We start from the raw sequence: 19,125 nt of genomic DNA, 5'->3' as shown, positions 1-19,125 counted from the left end.
GGTAATATGTGTCTGGGTGTGTGGGATTTTACTAGCAAGATTAACACCAACCAATGAAAAGAAACTATTAAATTCATTTGCCATTTCTAAATCAGTTGACGGTATATCCCCATCCTTGTAGAGTTTTATTTGGTTATGTGAGTGTTGTTTAGTTCCTAGGATACTAGAGATTGTTTTCCAAGTGCTTTGCATGTTGCCTTTTGCTTCATTAAATTTATTCACATAATATGCAAGTTTTGCCTTTCTTATGATACTGGTAAGCATTGATGAGTACCTTTTAGCTACTTCCTTTGAAACTAGGCCAATCCTAAGTTTCTTTTCATATTCATGTTTCTTGTTGACTGAGTTGAGAATGCCACTTGTGAGCCATGGATTGTTTAATCTTTTGTCAGTTACTTGCTTGGTAAGAAGGGGACAATGAAGGTTGTAGAGGCTAAGAGTTTTGGAGAGGAAGAGGTTAGCTAATGAATTTATATCCTGGGTATTATTGAATTCAGAATCCCAGTTAATATTGTGAAGTGCATCTGTAAGATTGCCTAAAGCTGATTCACTGTGTAGCCTAAATGAAAGTTTCTTGCTTTTTGGTGGTGTTATGTCCATGTTCGCTATGAGAAAGGTAGGATAGTGATCAGTTGTTCTGTCGTAGATTATACCAGATACAAGGGGAGCTGTTATGTTTGTCCATATGTGGTCAAAGGTAGTGGCTGCTGTTTGAGTGACTCGGGTAGGTTTGGTGATTGTGGGGATTAGCATACAGGAGTTCATGTTGTTAACCCTTACACTGCTCAGGGGTCCTTGGGACATTTACACCCCTGTGCGCAAGAAAAAAAAAATTCAAAATTTTTTTTTCGTCTTCTAAACATGTTAATTTGTGTCCCCTGAGCACGGAAAAAAAAAAAAAAAATCGTAGGTGACATATTTTGGGCGCAATTGACCGAGGAAGTCTGGCAAAAAGTGGGCGTTGACAGAGCGTTCGTCAGACCAGGTCAGCGTCACCCGCGTTGACAGATGGGAGTTGCCACAAAGATATTATTACCTAATTGTTTCAATGTCTCCGATTGATTTTTTCTTAGTTTTTTTGCAGTAATATTATTCAATAGTGTGTATTGTAATATATTTATATAATAAAAGTGGTTAATAATCGCTCTACTCAAAAGTATGATGTGCATATTAGTGATTCAATTATTATGTTTATAAAACTATAAACAAATAGTTTTGCTGCTATTACACTCTATACACAGGTTATATATAAGTATTGGCATGTTTTGGTCACCATAACGAACCACTAAGTTGGTATTGAGAGTCGAAAAGCAACGAAGAGTTGCCGCCACACACCAGCCAGCCACTCGCTGCCACTCCCTCAACACACGCACTAAACTTTCTCCCCCAACAATACCAGTTGTGGTGTTATTACACTATATACAGACGTTATATATAAGTATGTGTATATTTTGTTCACCACAACTGTACAGCTAAGCTGATATAGTTAGTTCAGGCACTAAGAGTCGTCGCTATACACAGATGGCGGCTGGCGGCTCCCTCACTCACTCAAGGTCACACGCACTAAACTTTCTCTCCCAACAATACCAGTTGTGGTGTTATTACACTATATACAGACGTTATATATAAGTATGTGTATATTTTGTTCACCACAACTGTACAGCTAAGCTGATATAGTTAGTTCAGGCACTAAGAGTCGTCGCTATACACAGATGGCGGCTGGCGGCTCCCTCACTCATTCAAGGTCACACGCACTAAACTTTCTCCCCCAACAATACCAGTTGTGGTGTTATTACACTATATACAGACGTTATATATAAGTATGTGTATATTTTGTTCACCACAACTGTACAGCTAAGCTGATATAGTTAGTTCAGGCACTAAGAGTCGTCGCTATACACAGATGGCGGCTGGCGGCTCCCTCACTCTTCAAGGTCACACGCACTAAACTTTCTCCCCCAACAATACCTTTTGCAGTGTTATTACCCTATATACACATATTATATATAAATATCTACATGTTTTATGCACCGTAACTGTACACCTAAGCTTGTAGTGCGCCCAAAGAGCATAGTGGCCACCCTCTAAACAGCTAGACAAATCGTGCAGACGACGTCACCTCCGTCACCCATATGGCTCCTCCCAGCATAATCCTTTTGCTGTTATTACACTAATACACACATTATATATAAGTATCTACATTTGTGTTCACCATAGAGAACCACTGACCTGGTATGGTGAATGCAAACAATAACAGGTGGCCACACAGTCAGTAAACGATGCTGTCTCCCTCCGTCTCTCAGCATCACTCCTCCCACAGTGCTAATTATTACAACAATCCTGCTATTATCACAACCCTGGTTATTTATATCACAGTCATTGGTCATCTGTAATATTGTCATCGCTAAATAATAACAATTATATATTTATTTTGACATTTTTCGGCGATGCTGTGGTCACAAGCTGAACATCAATGCTGTTCGCTCATGCTGCGTGCACCGGCCTTGGTTGCTCCAACAGTACTGTGCCTCTCACACCTGAGAATATTGCCCACGATTTTTTTTTAAAATGGCATCTGTTTACAAGAGCCCTGAGGAAGCTACTGTGAACCCCGTGTAGCCGCGGGCCATTTGAATTAGGCCTGGCACCCTATGGCGTATATATACGCCATGCGCACCATGGGACATGTTACTCAGGGCGTATATATACGCCATGCGCAGTTTAAGGGTTAAGGAAATAGTCAACTTGAGAGCAATTTTGTTGATCCAGGTCAATATTAAAGTCTCCTCCCAGAATGATGTGGTTTTTGTTGAGATTGTTGTTTATAATAAGATTCCTAAGGTTATCTGAGAAAGAAGCCATGTTAGTATTGGGAATCTATAGATGACTCCAATAGTCAAAGAGGATATAAGGGATTTAAATGTAAACTGAGCAAAAGTATATTCACAGTAGTCATCTCTGTCACTAATAACACTGTTGCAGATAAATGTATCTCAGTAATATATAGCTATGCCACCACCTTTTTTATTAGGCCTACAGTTATGAATGGCTTTATAACCAGCTAAGTTGTAGAGTTGGGTATAGTCTTTATTTAGCCAAGTTTCTGTTAAAATAATGAACGATAAGTTAGTACCTAGTGGTGTGAGTAATGCATTTATATCATCAAAATGTTTACCAAGTGATCTAACATTTTGGTTGTAAACTGATAAGCAGGTGCTATTTTGGAGTTTGTTTTTAGCCTGGTGTGCTGTGAAATACTTGCAATAATGATGATCAATAGTGCTGGTTGGTGTAGATATGAGACAGAAGATTTTGATCCGGATCAATATCAGTGTGCATAGAGATGCAGAGGGATCACGATACAAGATACACGATATAGCAAAACACAAGAATAAAAGCAAATACAATAAAATAGTAACAAATTAGAAGTAAAATAAAGATCCAATAGGTAGCCAGGAAGGACACAGAAGTTAGATAAAATAAAAAACAAAAAATCAGTAGAGACTGACAATATAAATGTAAAATAAAAAATAATAAGAAAAATAATGATCGTAAAGTAAAATGATCTTAAAGATAATTAGCTTAGTAATAGTTAATTAAAATCCTGTAATTAGTATGAACCTAAGAAAACAAAGTGAGCTCAAATAGATAATTCCAAGAAAAAAAAATTGACATGTAAATCTAAGTAAATCTAGAAATTTACTCAAATATAAATCTAAGTGTAAAAATAAACAAGGCGAGAGTATATTCATGTGGAAGATTTTACTATGATACTGAGGTAGTTGCTTATATAAACAATTATACTATTAATTAATTCCAATAAATGGTTACTAGAAACAAATACCAAGTTACTTTAAATATAAGAGGGTAATAAAAAGCCCTAGGTTTAGTGACAAGGGGATTAACTAAGAACAAATAATTAAGAGTAAAAAACAAGCAATTACAACAACAAAGATGACAAACAAAAAATAAAAATAAAATTAAAAAACCTTTGGAAAGGAAAGGCAGAGCTTAAGTACACTCTGGTAGTATGTGAGACTACAAATTATGTTCTGGTTATACAGCTGTTATCCCACAGTCATCCAGGAAGGAAGTGAGGTGTGCCTCAGTGGTTATGACATAAGTTTTTCCAGAGTCAGTCTTCCTAGCTATTTTTTTACCATCTCGCACAAAACAATGTTTAATAGCAGGGGATCTTTTGCAGATTCCACGTAGTTTAAATAAGAGATTTTGTCTGAATCTGGTTAGACATTTGTTCACATAAACATTGGATTTCATAGTGACTGTAGCAGTGATAAGGTCTGACTTGCGGGAGCAGCTATCTAATTTCACACAAATCTTCCTGTTATTTGTACCAGATGATTTCGTACCCACTCTATAAGCTGACTTGATGTCACTTGCTTCGATTGAATAATTCAACTTAGTACGCAATTCCTGAATAACGATGGCAGTACAGTCTTCTCTGTCAGTTTCATGGGGAAAATCATGTGATGAGATGATGACAGAATCAAGGAGCTTAAGTTGGTCTGATTCGTCTTGGGTTGCAGTGTGTTGCTGTTGTAGGGAGTTAAAATGGTTCTCTAACTTTTGTAACGTCTCTTCTTGCTTCTTAGAGGTTTCTGCTGATTTACATTTAGTAACCGAGATCTCAAGAGAGCTTAACACTTTCGCTCACCCCGCGCGCCACCCCTCGACAGGGCGATATGGGCCCCAGAGTGTCACGGAAGCGCGCGTTAATTCCGAAAAGTGTATACTCTCTTCAACTTTGTCACCTCAATTCTCCTTCTACGAGATTAAATTTGGTATCATTGTGTTCGCAATAAAATTCTCTACAGCACTAAATGCATATAAACTCCAAAAGCCCGGCTAATTACCCGCAGCAAACAGAGAAAGTGCGAACGAGTTACCCGGGAGCGCGCAAACGGGATAAAATGTTTTCACTATTTTCACTCTGGTCACCTCAATTTCTGTCCTAGGTCTTTCATTTTGGTCTCAATGGGTTCGTAATAAAATTCTCTAGAGGAACATTAGCCTATAAAAAAAAAAACCTGGTCACGCTCCAACCGCCGACGAGTTGAAGACGGGCCACGTGTTAGCGGTGAGTGAGTGCTCAGAGGCCTTCCTGCTACACTCCCAATTCCTACCCTTTTCAAGCCTTTCTTTCGCAATTTTCTTCCTGGAAGGGCCTTGTTCATGATTACTATCCATCGTGGAGTAAGCGTAGATAGTTTCTAAAGCCGCAGTAAGAAATATAGCCACGGAAAATAGCCGAAATGTTCACACGTTTGAGATGCGAGGGGAAGCGACATTGGTCACAACAGTGGAGCAAAGACAATGGGCCCACGGCGTGTGCCAAGCAGCCTGAGGGCGACGAGGCTCAACAAAGAAAATGGGAAGACATCGGCGCACATTTTAAAACCAGTCCCCAAAAAATCGGATAAAAACCTGATTTTTGGCGAATTTTTAAAGTGGATGACGCAATGCTGCGTCATCCCCGGCATTAACGCCAGTAAACGGATGACGCAATGCTGCGTCATCCCCGGCATTAACGCCAGTAAACGGATGACGCAATGCTGCGTCATCCCCGAGCGAAAGTGTTAATTCCTGTTCGAGATGGCCGACTCTGGCAGACAGATCCTGGTTAATCTTGTGCATGGTCAAAGCATCACTCTGCTTTGTGCATGGTCAAAGCATCACTCTGTAGCTTCATTATCAGGTCCGACTGCTCTCGGATTATATACTTTTGGTCGTCATGTATCTGAGTCAATAGTTTGAGCCATGGATTATCAGTGAGACGCTTAAAGTCATAACATGGGGAGGCAGCTCGTTTAAGTTGCTCCATATGGTTACATAACTGTTGCATGGCTAGTGTCAGTGACGACGCTTCACTCAGCTGGGAAGGGTTGTTATTGTTGACGAAGGGAGGGTCGGTACCCCCCCGGCAGCCACTAAGGGGGGAGACAGCCGTGTTATTCCTGTTGCTAGCTTGGCTGGTTGGGTTCATCCTGATAGGTGTGCTATCTTTCTTTGCGGCTTTACCGAGCTTAGAATTGTTTTGCATGGTAGCAGCAGAGATGTACACAGGCAGATGGGGTAGACTCGTTGATGTAGTAGCAGCAAACGTCAGGTTAGCTTCCTCCAGGGAGCAACACTAATGAGGTCGAGATGAGCTAGTAGGTTAGGTTTTGTCGTATATTTCGGTCACATTTAGGTCACTGGGTACTTAGCTGCCTTCTGGGGTTGTTACATCATGTTTGGGATGTTGTGGGCTCAAGGAGCAGATGATAAAGTTGGAGGGGCAACTGGGTCGTCAGGAGCAATGAGCGTTCGAGCGATATGAGTGGGATTGGGTGGTTATAAATAGGAACTGCCTCGTATGGGCCAATAGGCCTTCTGCAGTTACCTTTGTTCTTATGTTCTTATGTTTGACACAAGTGATCTATCACCCTTTCTTGAAAATTGGTACTACATTAGCAGCCTTCCACGACTATGGCACTCTGCCTGACTCTAATGATTCATTAAATATTTTTGACAATGGCTCACAAAACTCCTCTTTGCATTCCTTAATCATCATCAGTAATAATATCATGTGCACTAAACTCAGAACATGATGTATTATTATCACTATGCATGGCCCTATGGCCAGCAGAATCATGTGCATAAGCTGCAATCATAGTTGTTGATGGGTCCCACAAGCAAGCATCATGGAACCTTGGCTACACTCACTTTCTCTGAACAACTTTCTGTATCAAAATTTGTCTCATCATTCACCTCATCATCTATTTCACCATATAAGTCCACAGAATCAACAATGTGATCAATCTCGGCTTGGGATGCAGGAACACTTTTATTCTTTGCCAGCAAGAATCAGTTTGCAGAAGAGCATGTTATTCAGTTAGTAAATGAAGGACTATGGCCTTCCCAATATGCTCCTTGATTTTTCTAGAGGGAGCAATATTGGGCTCCCTGGAGCTATTTTTCAGAGATTGATTCATACTAAAAGGTCATAATGGCCGTGGCTTGTTCCGTTTGGTCTAACGGTGACCAGAGCCAGAACCTGGAGAGGTACAGAGAGCAGGTGACAATCTGCCACTTCACCAGAATATACCTCCAGAAAGTCAGCATAGCCTTTGCACTTTTGAGTGTGCAAAGATCTTTTACCATTAGAATCCACTCGATTTAACATCTAAATTATTAGGACTGTCTAAAGATGTAAAAATCTGTATTACAAGGTCATTCCTGCTTATGCACAAAAAATAAAATAATATAAAAATAATTGTTCATTATAGAATTAATAATTTGTATTCAAATTGTAAGAAAAACATGAAAATAAGTGAATATTTTTCTTTTTACTGGTTGGAGGCACCATGAAACATTGCGCGGTTGCTATGTGGTATCGTGTCAGTCAACACATGATACTCAACTTTACTGACACTGAGGTACACAACTGTGTTCTCCTCAGATGCTTCTCTGTTTGTTTATCACTTGTTTCTCTTTATTTACAAGAGTATGATAATGATAACTACATGATAATGTTTCAATTGATGATTGATTTACCTGGTATAATTCATTACAACCATACAGGGTTGAACATGAAACATGAACATGAAAAGGATATGAACATAATATACAATGGTGCTGAGCTCTTGGCAATGAGATATGGCCTAATTGACACCATATGGGTGAGAGGGATAAATTGAAAGAAAGATGTAAACTATCAATATGCCACCGCAGATGACAATAGGCTCCTAGTACATGTAATGCATGATAATAGTTCAATTGATGATTGGTTTACCTGGTATACCTCATTGCAACCATACAGAGTTGTGAAAACCATATGAACGTCATTGGTATACATATGTAATTATGATGGAATTTTATACAGTGACGATCACTGCATTCATATAGTAACATAATCTTAAAATGATAGCAGGATTTTTCCGGGGAAATTCCAGTTGGCTCGCTGAAGCTAGCTTACTGATTATGTGTCATACTACTAAGAGTCATCAGTCGTGGTGTTCTTGTTGCCTACCAGGGACCATGAGCCAGTACCTGGCCCCCTCAATGAGGGTGCAGGGAGCAATAGCTCATGAGCACTTTACATTTAAAGTTTATAAGCTTCCCCATCAACCAGGGAAGCACCGAGAAAGGTAGGTGAATAAAAACAGAATACTGCATGGTTATTCAATGCCTTCAAAATATAAAAAACTCCCCAATAAGAAAACAAACAAACAAAACTTTGTCCAATCAGTACCTCACAAGTTAGCTCCATCTCTCCCCTCATTGGGGACAGGAGGGGGGTGGGGAGCCAGTCTGGGTGAGCCAGGCTGCCACCAGCCAGTTCTTGACTGATGTTTGTGTTTGCTGGTCATCAGCGCATTTGGCTTCAATTTCCTGTTTTGGTGTTTTTTTTGCCTTTTTAGACTGTGTGCGTAGGCCAGGAGTTTAGTGTACTGGAGCTGCATGAGCTCAGGGTTAACACTTTAGTGCGCGCGGCACTCGTGAAAAAAAAAAAGTGCCTTGTGCGTGCGGTGTTCTAGGCGCTCAAGCGTAAACACCAAAAAGTGTATAATCTTTTCACGCTCCTAACATCAATTCTCGAGCTACGTTTTTCATTTTGGTATCAATGCGTTGGCAATAAAATTCTCTACAAGATCATATGCATAAAATGTCACCAAAGCATTTGCTATCCCACCACGAAGTAAATAAACACGAAGATGACTCGCCGTGACACCCAAACAGGAAGTAAATGTTCATACTCTTTCGTTTGTTGCCAGCCTCACAGTCATCCTACAGCGCTTATTTTGATATCACTGAACTCGCAATACAAATTCCCCACCCAGACATATGCCTATCAATGTCTAATTATGTTCCGCACGAGTGTGGGAACTGGGCGAAACGTTAGCCGTGATTTCAGCAGCGACGACACTGTTGTGATGCAGCGCTTTGAAAGTTTATACTTATTTCACTGTCCTGACATTATTTCTCGAGCTACGTATTTCATTTTTATAGCAATGTGTTCGCAATAGAAAGTTTTATATATAACAATAGAAAGTTCTATAAGAACATGGGTAGAATTGGCCAACAGAGCGTCAAATAAATTTGCGGCGAATAAAATCTTACGCGTGTTTGTACCCGTGAGCGTAAAAAGCTTTTACTTTGCTCATGTTTTTTCAAGTTTATACTTGTTTCACACCGTTTTTTTTGTTTGTATAGTGTTCGGAATAAAATTCTCTACACAGACATATGCATATAAATGTAGAATCATGATCGCGGCCAACACAAGAGTGTGTGGAGTGGGCGATTACCCTCGTTAGTGTCACCAACTCAATAGTCTCTCCTCTAAGTTACAATACATTGCCGTTTTCTCAAATAGGCACTGTGCCTATTAGAGTAAACAAAAATTTAATGGCAAACATATTCATACAAACCCCAAGTCGATCGAGTAGTAAATACCCACTTTAAAACACGGTCCGTAAATTTACGTCATGATCCGACAAGCGGTTAAGCAAAACTCCCGTAATTCCAAGTGTAAAATCCAGGGAAGTGTTAACTTCCCTGTGCGATCTGTAAGTACTACCCTTGCGGGGTTAGGGTTTCCTTCCCTGGGGTGTGCGGGAAACACTCCCATCAGGGGGCTTCCTTGCTTGTAGTGGTCCTCGTCCTTGGGGAAAGCCTGGGGTCGTAGGCCTTCCATCTTGCCCTGGGTTAAGGGGTGTTGTTGGCTGGTGGGGCATACAGTGGGTGGTGTTGCCAGCTCTTCAGCTAGCAAAAAGCTGGCAGCTCTTTTGCTGCTGAAGAGCTGTTTCTTCCAGGCTGCTTGCTTGTTGCTGTTACATCTACAGGGTTTTTATGCATCACTTTTAGTTTGCTGGTGCTTTGATCTCTTGCTTCTGCTGGGAAATTCTGCCTTTCGCCTTATTAAGCATGCTTAGGGTGTGTTCAGTGAAACTCCTTTGCTACCCCCTGGGCTTCCAGTGTTTTTTTGTGGTCTGATTGCCTGCCCTGACAGGGTTTGCATAGCTGACTCCAGTGCCTAGGCTTCCTGTAGAGCTCATTCACCCTACAGACCCTGAAAAACCCCTGTGGGCTCTGTTGTACATATGTACCTCTTCAGAGTTCGTTTTCACCTCTGTGCAAATTTTAGAGTTGTTCGTCTCCTGTGCCTCTGTGTGACGATCATACGTTCTGCCTCTGCCTTGCTGCTTGTTGGGTTGGTGACACCTTCGACCCTGCGTCATGTGGGACTAGTGTCCCTCATGCTCTCCAGATCACCCATTCCTCGATGGATATTCTGAGGTATCAAGCAGCAGACGCATTGCATAGGCATTTTCTGTGTTGCAAGGTATAGTGGTGTGCCCAGTTGGATGCTCTGGATCTCCCTCACTTGGTGTTTATGGCTTTGGGTTTGGGGGTGTTGGTCACCTTGACTGTGGTTCTGTCTGCACCCCCCTCTTCCTTCCCAGGTGGGTGGGGTGTTTGTCCTTTTCCTCCCCTTTGCCCTGCTTCCGGCTCCAAAGCGTCTGAGGGCTTCAGACTCTGGGCAGGATTTAGTTCGAGAAGAAGCTTGGGTGGCTCAGGTGATTGTCCTCTTTCGGTCCGGGCACCGAGACAGTTGAGCCACTCTTTCCCATCAAGGCTTTTGTGTCCCAGCTGACTCTCTTTTGAGGCCTTTTTCTTGGGCACCAGGAAAAGTTGCCCTTTCCCTCGCCAACATCTTCCCATGGTAGGCGTGGATGTGGGTTCTGCCTCAGGGCTTTTGTAGAGAGTTTCCTGGGCTCGGGGGTGGGGGATCCATTTGGAGCGCTTGTTCTCCCTTTGACCTGTCTTCGGCTCTTGTACCCTCCATGCAGGGTTGGTTTTTGCAGAGCATGATTTTTTTTTTATTCAAGATGGTTTATCATTCAAGAATTTGCTGGTGGTACCGGGCCGGCTCCCTCCACCAATGAGGTCGGAGGTGGAGCTAATTTGCAGGGGGCTTGTTGAATAAAGTTTTGGTTGTTTGTTTCCTTATTGGGAAAGTTCTTTTAATATATTGAGGGCATTGGTCTTTCCCGAGGACATGGTTGGAAAGTTTCTGACTTCATTATTTATGGCTCATTGGCCCCATTACGGGTATTCCTTTTGTTCAGGGTTTTCAGTCACAGTTTTCTAGATGGTCAGATAGGACTGGGGCATATCCTTTTGTTGGTTAGGGTAGGCCATTGGTGGGACCAAAGACCAGGTCATATTCACTTTCCCAAGCTGGGTCTTTTCTGTCTAGTTAATGCTGTGTTTGCTCCTTTTGGAAGGCGGTCTCTTGGGATTCACACTGGCCTTTTTGCAGTTCACCCCTTTGATGGGGATAGTGGGGGAGAGGTAGAGCTTAATTTGCCAACTTTTGGTTCCATGATGCGGGGCTTTTCAGGTTGTTTCTGTCAGCATGCAGTAGGGGTTGGTCTGTTCCTCCTCCTCTCAGGGGTTCAAGTCTCTCCAGCAAGCTTCCTGTTCTTGCCTACATCAAGTCGTTTCAGAATGGGTGGTTTTAGGTGTGGTTGAAATGACTTTATCTCTTCAGTGGTTTCCTACCTCTTACCAGTCCCGAAACCGGACTCGACAAACCTCCAGTTCATTCTTGATCTGTCTCAACTGAACTGGTTCATTCCTTGCTCCTCGTTATAGATGACTAGCTTGACCCAGGTCCGTCTTGGATGCTTGGATGATTTCCCTGGACCTCCGAGATGCATGTGTACTCAATTATTCCTTTACATCTGAGTTTCAGGGATTGGCTAAACGTTGTCATCAGGTCCTCCCATTCGCACTAAATCTGACTGGTCGACGACCGGGCCGCGGGGACGCTAAGCCCCGGAACAACTCCAAGGTAACTCATATCCACATATCATGGTGACTTGTCTTCATTTGCTAGGAGTTTTTGCCTATCTTAACAACTAGCTGGTGTGGGCTATCAGCTAACCGTCTGCTAGCCAGGGATCTGGTTCTTTCCCAACTTGGGTTCATGGTGAATTGGTGGAAGTCCAAGTTGGTTCAGTCCAAGGTTGGGACTTGGCTCGGCTTCATATGGGACTCTCGAGAGCTTTCCCCTGCCTTCTGCAGCCTTGACCTGGCTGCAGTACCAAAGTCTGTTGGTGCTCAGTTGGCCTTAGGTAACACAGCGGTTTCCTAAGTGGTTTTTATGGAGCCTGAATTTTGACTGCATCAAGTTTCCTCTGGGCATGATTTGGCTGTGGCAGCTGTTTTTGTATCTTCGGGGCAGCCTCTTCTGCCACTTCCTCAATCATTTGGTACGAGCTCCGTGGGCCCTGTGCCGGCTGCTGTGTTGCCAGCTTCCTCTTTGGGCTTTTCGGGGTTGGGGATTTGTGACCCGTACTCAACAAGCCGACTAGGGTCGTTGGTCTCCTCTCCTTCGTCGAGCTCACAGCAAAGTCCCAGGATCAGTGACCAATCCTGGAGTATGCAACTCCAGCCTGGAGTCCTTACCTAGTTAAACTCAAGATAAAGTCAGACAAGATTTAGACTTGTCCCAGATCACATCCCCAGATCTGGAACTCAGACTAGTCCCAGATCTGAGAGGTATGAGTTACAAGGAAGGGTACGGAAAACGGAATCTCACGTCCATGGAAGACAGAAGAGTTAGGAGAGATACGATGACTACCTACAAAATTCTCAAGAGGAGTCGACAGGGTGGACAAAGACAAACTATTTAGCATAGGAGGAACATGAACAGGTGGAATACAAGTGGAAACTTTGTAGTCAAATAACATTAGAATGAATTTTGTCAGTGTCAGGGTAGTTAACAAATGGGCTGCACTTGGCAGTGGTGTTGTGGAGATAAAACTCCATACACAGTTTCAAATGTGGATATGATTGAGCCCAAAAGACTCAGGAACCTGTACACCAGTTGATTGACAGTTGAGAGTCAGGGCCAAAGAGTCATAGCTCAACCCTCGCAAGCACAACTAGGTGAGTACAGTTTGGGAGCGTGTAGCTGTAGGGAACTTGTACACTGTGGAGAGTTCAGTTTTTCCCAGGCTCCATTGCTCTGGCTCTATTCGAACTGTTCCTCCTTGGCTCAACCAGGGCAGGGGTGGGGGTGGGGGGGGGGTGACAGTCATTTTGATCCTTGCCTCTTTGGAGTTGTACACTACATGTAGCTCTCTCTTGCTTGGTTCTTGGACTTTGGTCTGCCATGATGTTCATGTCCACGGAGTGTCCAACATTCTCTCAGATGGCACTGGGGCTTTTGTTCTTTTGGCCATGATAGGCGCTTTTTTCGTCTACAACCGGCTCCTTTTCTGGTGAAAAATGAGTCAGTTGGCTTCTGAGGAGGAGGTCTTTTGATCATTGATGGTTCAGCTATGGTGCATCATGCTCCAGTTGTGTCCAATGACAGATCTCTGTCACTTCCTTCTTGTCACTGATTCCACCTCGGAGAATGCTCTGTGGATTGATCCTGTTTGTTGCCTTGGATTGGTCCCCCCCCCCCTGTTCCAAGCCTCATCTTTCTGAGGTCATCAGTGTGTTATTAAATCTAGTCAGCCTGCGGTCTACTTTTGTGCCAATGATCGGAAATATGCCACACTATAAGCTGTGTATGCAAGGAATGTATGTCCTGGGCTAGTATTCAGGTGTGGAGGTTTTGGAGGTCAAATATGGTTCTGGTGGTACCCTTGTTTTGCTCTGGGTCATATTTCTCACCCTGGTATCTCTTCATTGTTCTAGATATGCAGTGCTTCTTTCTCATGGTAAGTGCCCTTTTGATGTCCATCTCTGTGAGTAGTTAGCTCCTGGAAGCCACAAGGGGCCTTCCCCCACAAAACTAGCATTAAATGTAAGTTAAATGTAATAAAATGCAATTTCTGGGTGAGCCCAAGAGGCTCCCTGATACACTCCCTCCCTCCCTCCAGGTCATAGAGGGGTTGTCACATCTACCATAGAACCGAGGGTGGGCTTTCTGTTTGACTGGAAATCAACTCCCCTCTTTCCCTAAATGAGTGGGAGAGGTGGGGCGAACAAGCTGGCACTAGTTTCAAGAGATTTCAATCATTTGTTTTCAATTTTAGGGAAGTTCTTTCAGCAGGTCTCAAGGTTGTAGTCTCGTTTAAAGATAGCAGTGGTTTGTTTTGTTTCACTAATTTTCTGGGTGCTATGCTTGGTGGCATAAATGAATAAATGAATGTCACCACTCCCTGCACTTCTGTGAGGGAGGCCAGGTTCTGGCTTATAGAACTGTTCGGCTGATGCGACCTAAGTAGTTGGTACACTATCTGTTATAGTATCTTCAGGGTGCCACTTAGCTAGAAATTGGTGTTACATTATACTGTACAGTGTGTCCTCACTTGAATGAACTATATGGGGCGAAGTTGATTCGTTCCAGTGCATGCCAGGACACATTTGCATTATGAAAAATTGCACATGATGCACGAGGGGAGTCCTTGCTAGTGCTGGATGCTGGTCCTGTAGACCTACTGTGAAACCGTACCAAAAAATTTTGAGTTTTAGTTTTCTTCATTGTGCGCAGCTTCATTATAATATCTTTCATGCCCTTTAGGTGTCGAGAATAATCTGCCAGCTCTTCATCATCAGTCACTTCTCTGACACCATCCCCCACCACTGACACCATCCCCCACCACTGACACCATCCCCCACCACTGACACCCAACCCGTTCTCGCAAATTCGTATAGTCAATATTGACTTATTAAATAAGTGCATAGGTGACATACTAAACATAATAGATACCCTTAAAAAGCTTCATAGAAAACACCGACCTTACCTAACCTTGTTAGTATGTTAAGATAAGCATCTTATAGCTTCGTAATTAAAATTGTTACTTAACTTATTATAGGTATAGGTTAAGTAATAATTGTAATTACGAAGCAATAAGATGCTTATCTTAACATACTCACAAGGTTAGGTAAGGTCGGTGTTTTCTATGAAGCTTTTTAAGGGTATCTATTATGTTTAGTATATCACCTATGCACGTAGTTAATAAGTCAATATTGACTATACGAATTTGCGAGAACGGGTTGCTGACACCATCCCCCACCACTGACACCATCCCCCACCACTGACACCATCCCCCATCACTTACACCATCCCCCACCACTGACACCATCCCCCCACCACTGACACCATCCCCCACCACTGACACCATCACCCACCACTGACAACATCCCCCACCACTAACACCATCCCCCACCACTGACACCATCCCCCACCACTGACACCATCCCCCACCACTGACACCATCCCCCACCACTGACACCATCCCCCACCACTGACACCATCCCCCACCACTGACACCATCCCCCCACCACTGACACCATCCCCCCACCACTGACACCATCCCCCACCACTGACACCATCCCCCCACCACTGACACCATCCCCCCACCACTGACACCATCCCCCCACCACTGACACCATCCCCCACCACTGACACCATCCCCCCACCACTGACACCATCCCCCCACCACTGACACCATCCCCCCCACCACTGACACCATCCCCCACCACTGACACCATCCCCCCACCACTGACACCATCCCCCACCACTGACACCATCCCCCCACCACTGACACCATCCCCCACCACTGACACCATCCCCCCACCACTGACACCATCCCCCCCACCACTAACATCATCCCCCACCACTGACACCATCCCCCCACCACTGACACCATCCCCCACCACTGACACCATCCCCCCACCACTGACACCATCCCCCCACCACTAACATCCCCCACCACTGACACCATCCCCCACCACTGACACCATCCCCCACCACCACCACTGAAATAGTAAAAAATTTTCTCCTAATTTTGTGAAAAGCATCAAGTGAGTATAGTATTGAGGCAGCCATGTGGTGCAGAGTCAGCAGACGCCATAATTGATGGGTGGACAGATCTCCACTCACACCCTCTTCTTCCTTGACGTCTTTCCACCACCCTAATACATCCCCCTCACCACTGACATCGCCATTTATTATCAATTCTTCATATTAACTATGGAATATGATAGAGCGATGCATTACAATCAACTGAAATGGTAATATTTTATTAGCTAATTTGGTGAAAAGCAGACAGTGAACTATCGATGTAGAAGCATGGAGGCGCCAGCCACGTGTTGCCAACTAGCTGATAACTGATAACCAGAGCTCACCCACTGACCCCACCTGCCTCCCCCGACAACACCTGAATACACCTGCCTCCCCTGACGCCACCTGCCTCCCCTTACACCACCTGCCTCCCCTGACATCACCTGCCTCCCCCTAACACCACCAGCCTCCCCCTAACACCACCAGCCTCCCCCTGACACCACCTGACATCATCTGACCCCACCTGCCTCCCCCGACATCACCTGAATACACCTGCCTCCTCTGACACCACCTGACACCACCTGCCTCCTCTGACACCACCTGCCTCCCCTAACACCACCAGCCTCCCCCTGACACCACCTGCCTTCCCTGACACCACCTGCTACCACCTGCCTCCCCTGACACCACCTGCCTCTCCTGACACCACCTGCCTCCCCTGACACCACCTGCAACCATCTGCCTCCCCTGACATCACCAACCTCCCCTGACATCACCAACCTCCCCTGACACCACCTGCCTCCCCTGACATCACCTACCTCCCCTGACACCACCTGCCTCCCCTGACACCACCTGCCTCCCCTGACACCACCTGCCTCCCTTGACACCACCTGCCTCCCCTGACACCACCTGCCTCCCCTGACACCACCTGAAACCACCTGCCTCCCCTGACACCACCTGCCTTACCTGACACCACCTGCCTCACCTGACACCACCTGCCTCACCTGACACCACCTGCCTCACCTGACACCACCTGCCTCCCCTGACACCACCTGCCTCCTCTGACACCACCTGCCTCCCCTGACACCACCTGCCTCCCCTGACATAACCTGACACCATTTGCCTCCCCTGACTTCACCTGCCTGTCATGACAACTTCCACCACTGACACCACCAGTCTTTTCTGCCAACCCTGAATGAGAATAACTTCCACCACCTGCCTCCTGACACTAAACCCCCCAACTACTGACAGCACTTGCCCCCAGACTCCAACCCTCACCAATGATGCAACCTGCCTCTCCTGACACCATTTTATCATCCCTCAACCATTTCTCACTGGAAACAATGGGTAAGCAAAATATAATACTGTACAACTGTTTACACTTTGGTGAATCATAGTTGATGACAGTGGCTGTCATTCCCGGATCTTCGGGAATTCGCTAGAGCGGGGTTCGTTAGAGTGAGGATGCACTGTACTTCTTCTTGAGGTTATCTTGAGATGATTTCGGGGCTTTAGTGTCCCTGCGGCCCGGTCCTCGACCAGGCCTCCACCCCCAGGAAGCAGCCCGTGACAGCTGACTAACACCCAGGTACCTATTTTACTGCTAGGTAACAGGGGCATAGGGTGAAAGAAACTCTGTCCATTGTTTCTCGCCTTAATGTAACTTAATTTCTACTTAATGTTTTTTTGTTTTAACTACTGTATTTTTATTTTTATTTTATATATTTTACAGGTTTAAGTATAAGACAGTGTTTGTTGAAGAAAGGTATATGTGGAGGACAATGTCATTATATACCTTGCTGTAATTGTGCCGAGCTAGGTTTACATTGTGCCCAAGCATGTTGCAACTGGGGCCCCAAGCCATCATGTTCTTCTTTACTGGACTACTGCTGCCCCACACATCAGGTAAGATGTTGCAGGAAGATGCTCCCGTATGATGTACACTTTTTTTTTTATTGTTTCAAACAGTTCTTATATAAATTTATATAAAAAATATTTCCAGAATTACCTGCTTATAAATTGACATTACTGTCAGTGTGTTGAGACTAATTTCCAGTGCTTGAGAGAAAATGTTTATAATCCAGAAATAATTGATAACCCCTTCAAATAACCCGGCAGCATCAAGCAGCGCCAGATACAGCAGGGATGATAACGGTAGTATGCATAATCTCTTGCCATCAAAATTTTAGTCAAATGAATTAGTGAAGCACTGAATATTTATCCTGTGGCCAGCATTTTATGACTTTTCATCATCAAATATGATAGTAGTTGTGATTTTGCAAAGCTAATTTTCATGAATTTTTAGAGGCTCAAGGTTATGTAGGTCATGATGCCCCACTAGGGCATAATCATACTACCTGTGTAGTTTTTCTTAATATTTATAATCTTCACAATCAATCTCTGTGAATGGAAAAACATTCAGATTCTGTTAATTTCATCAGTAACTTAATAAATTAGAGATGAAAACAGTTTATTACGAGCTAGTCACAGGAAAATTATTTTCTGAATAGAATTTATGATGTTGCCTTGAAGTATTTAGTTTCAACAACTGGTAGATTGAAATGGAAAATAAACATTTAATATATTTTTATATAGATGATTTAAGTGACAAAAGTACAAGCAAGTTGTAATAATAGTTTGCTAATTACAGTACTAGTATCCTCATTACTCCCACCATTGCTGCTTTATTGTAGTACATGTTTACCGGCCCTGCCTATACCCAACCACTTGGGCTGATAGAGCAATGGTCTCGCTTCATGCAGGTCGGCGTTCAATCCCTGACCATCTAAGTGGTTGGGCAACATTCCTTTTTCCTGTCCCAGCCTAAATCCTTATCCTGATCCCTTTCAAGTGCTAAACAGTCATAATGGCCTGGCACTTCTCCTGAGAGTTCCCTACCTCTGTTCCTGCCTACACATTCTAACCCATCACTGAGGAGTCACAGGCTTACCTTTCCTTCAAACTGGGGTTAAAGCCCCACTTTACCTGCTTAAAGCTGCACCCTGCCTAGTAGCATCACACATTTATTAAAGTCTTACCTATACCTGTCCGATTCAGATTTGATATCCAAGGAGCTTGGGAAATATGGGGAGGAAGAGGAGTGGAGAGATAAAATTCTTGAAGAGGAGAACGCGAAGGCTTAAAAGTTCGGTGGCCTATCCACCGTGGGTTGTGGGTTGGCATGATGTTTTGATCTTGGCTTGGAGCTTTGTTGTTGGTGTTGATCTTTAGTTCTTATTCTGCTGCTGGAGGCTAGTGGTGTGGCGGTTGGGGGCTGTTGTCATATACCTGTCATGTCCCACATCCTGCCTGAC

At 44.0% G+C, this 19,125-nt stretch overlaps 1 protein-coding gene across 1 annotated transcript in view; it reads left to right on the top strand.

The window, feature by feature from the left end:
• Window positions 1-19,125, top strand: part of LOC123760575 (uncharacterized) — a 101,859-nt gene that overhangs the window by 67,913 nt on the left and 14,821 nt on the right. The window contains exon 3 of the mRNA XM_045746258.2: window positions 17,544-17,716. Coding sequence (XP_045602214.1) covers window positions 17,544-17,716 — 173 coding nt within the window. The remainder of the gene's footprint in view (window positions 1-17,543; window positions 17,717-19,125) is intronic.

This window comes from Procambarus clarkii, chromosome 21, assembly GCF_040958095.1.
Source record: "Procambarus clarkii isolate CNS0578487 chromosome 21, FALCON_Pclarkii_2.0, whole genome shotgun sequence".
In the NCBI taxonomy this organism is placed as follows: domain Eukaryota; kingdom Metazoa; phylum Arthropoda; class Malacostraca; order Decapoda; family Cambaridae; genus Procambarus; species Procambarus clarkii.
This window is presented reverse-complemented; position numbering and strand designations above follow the sequence as displayed.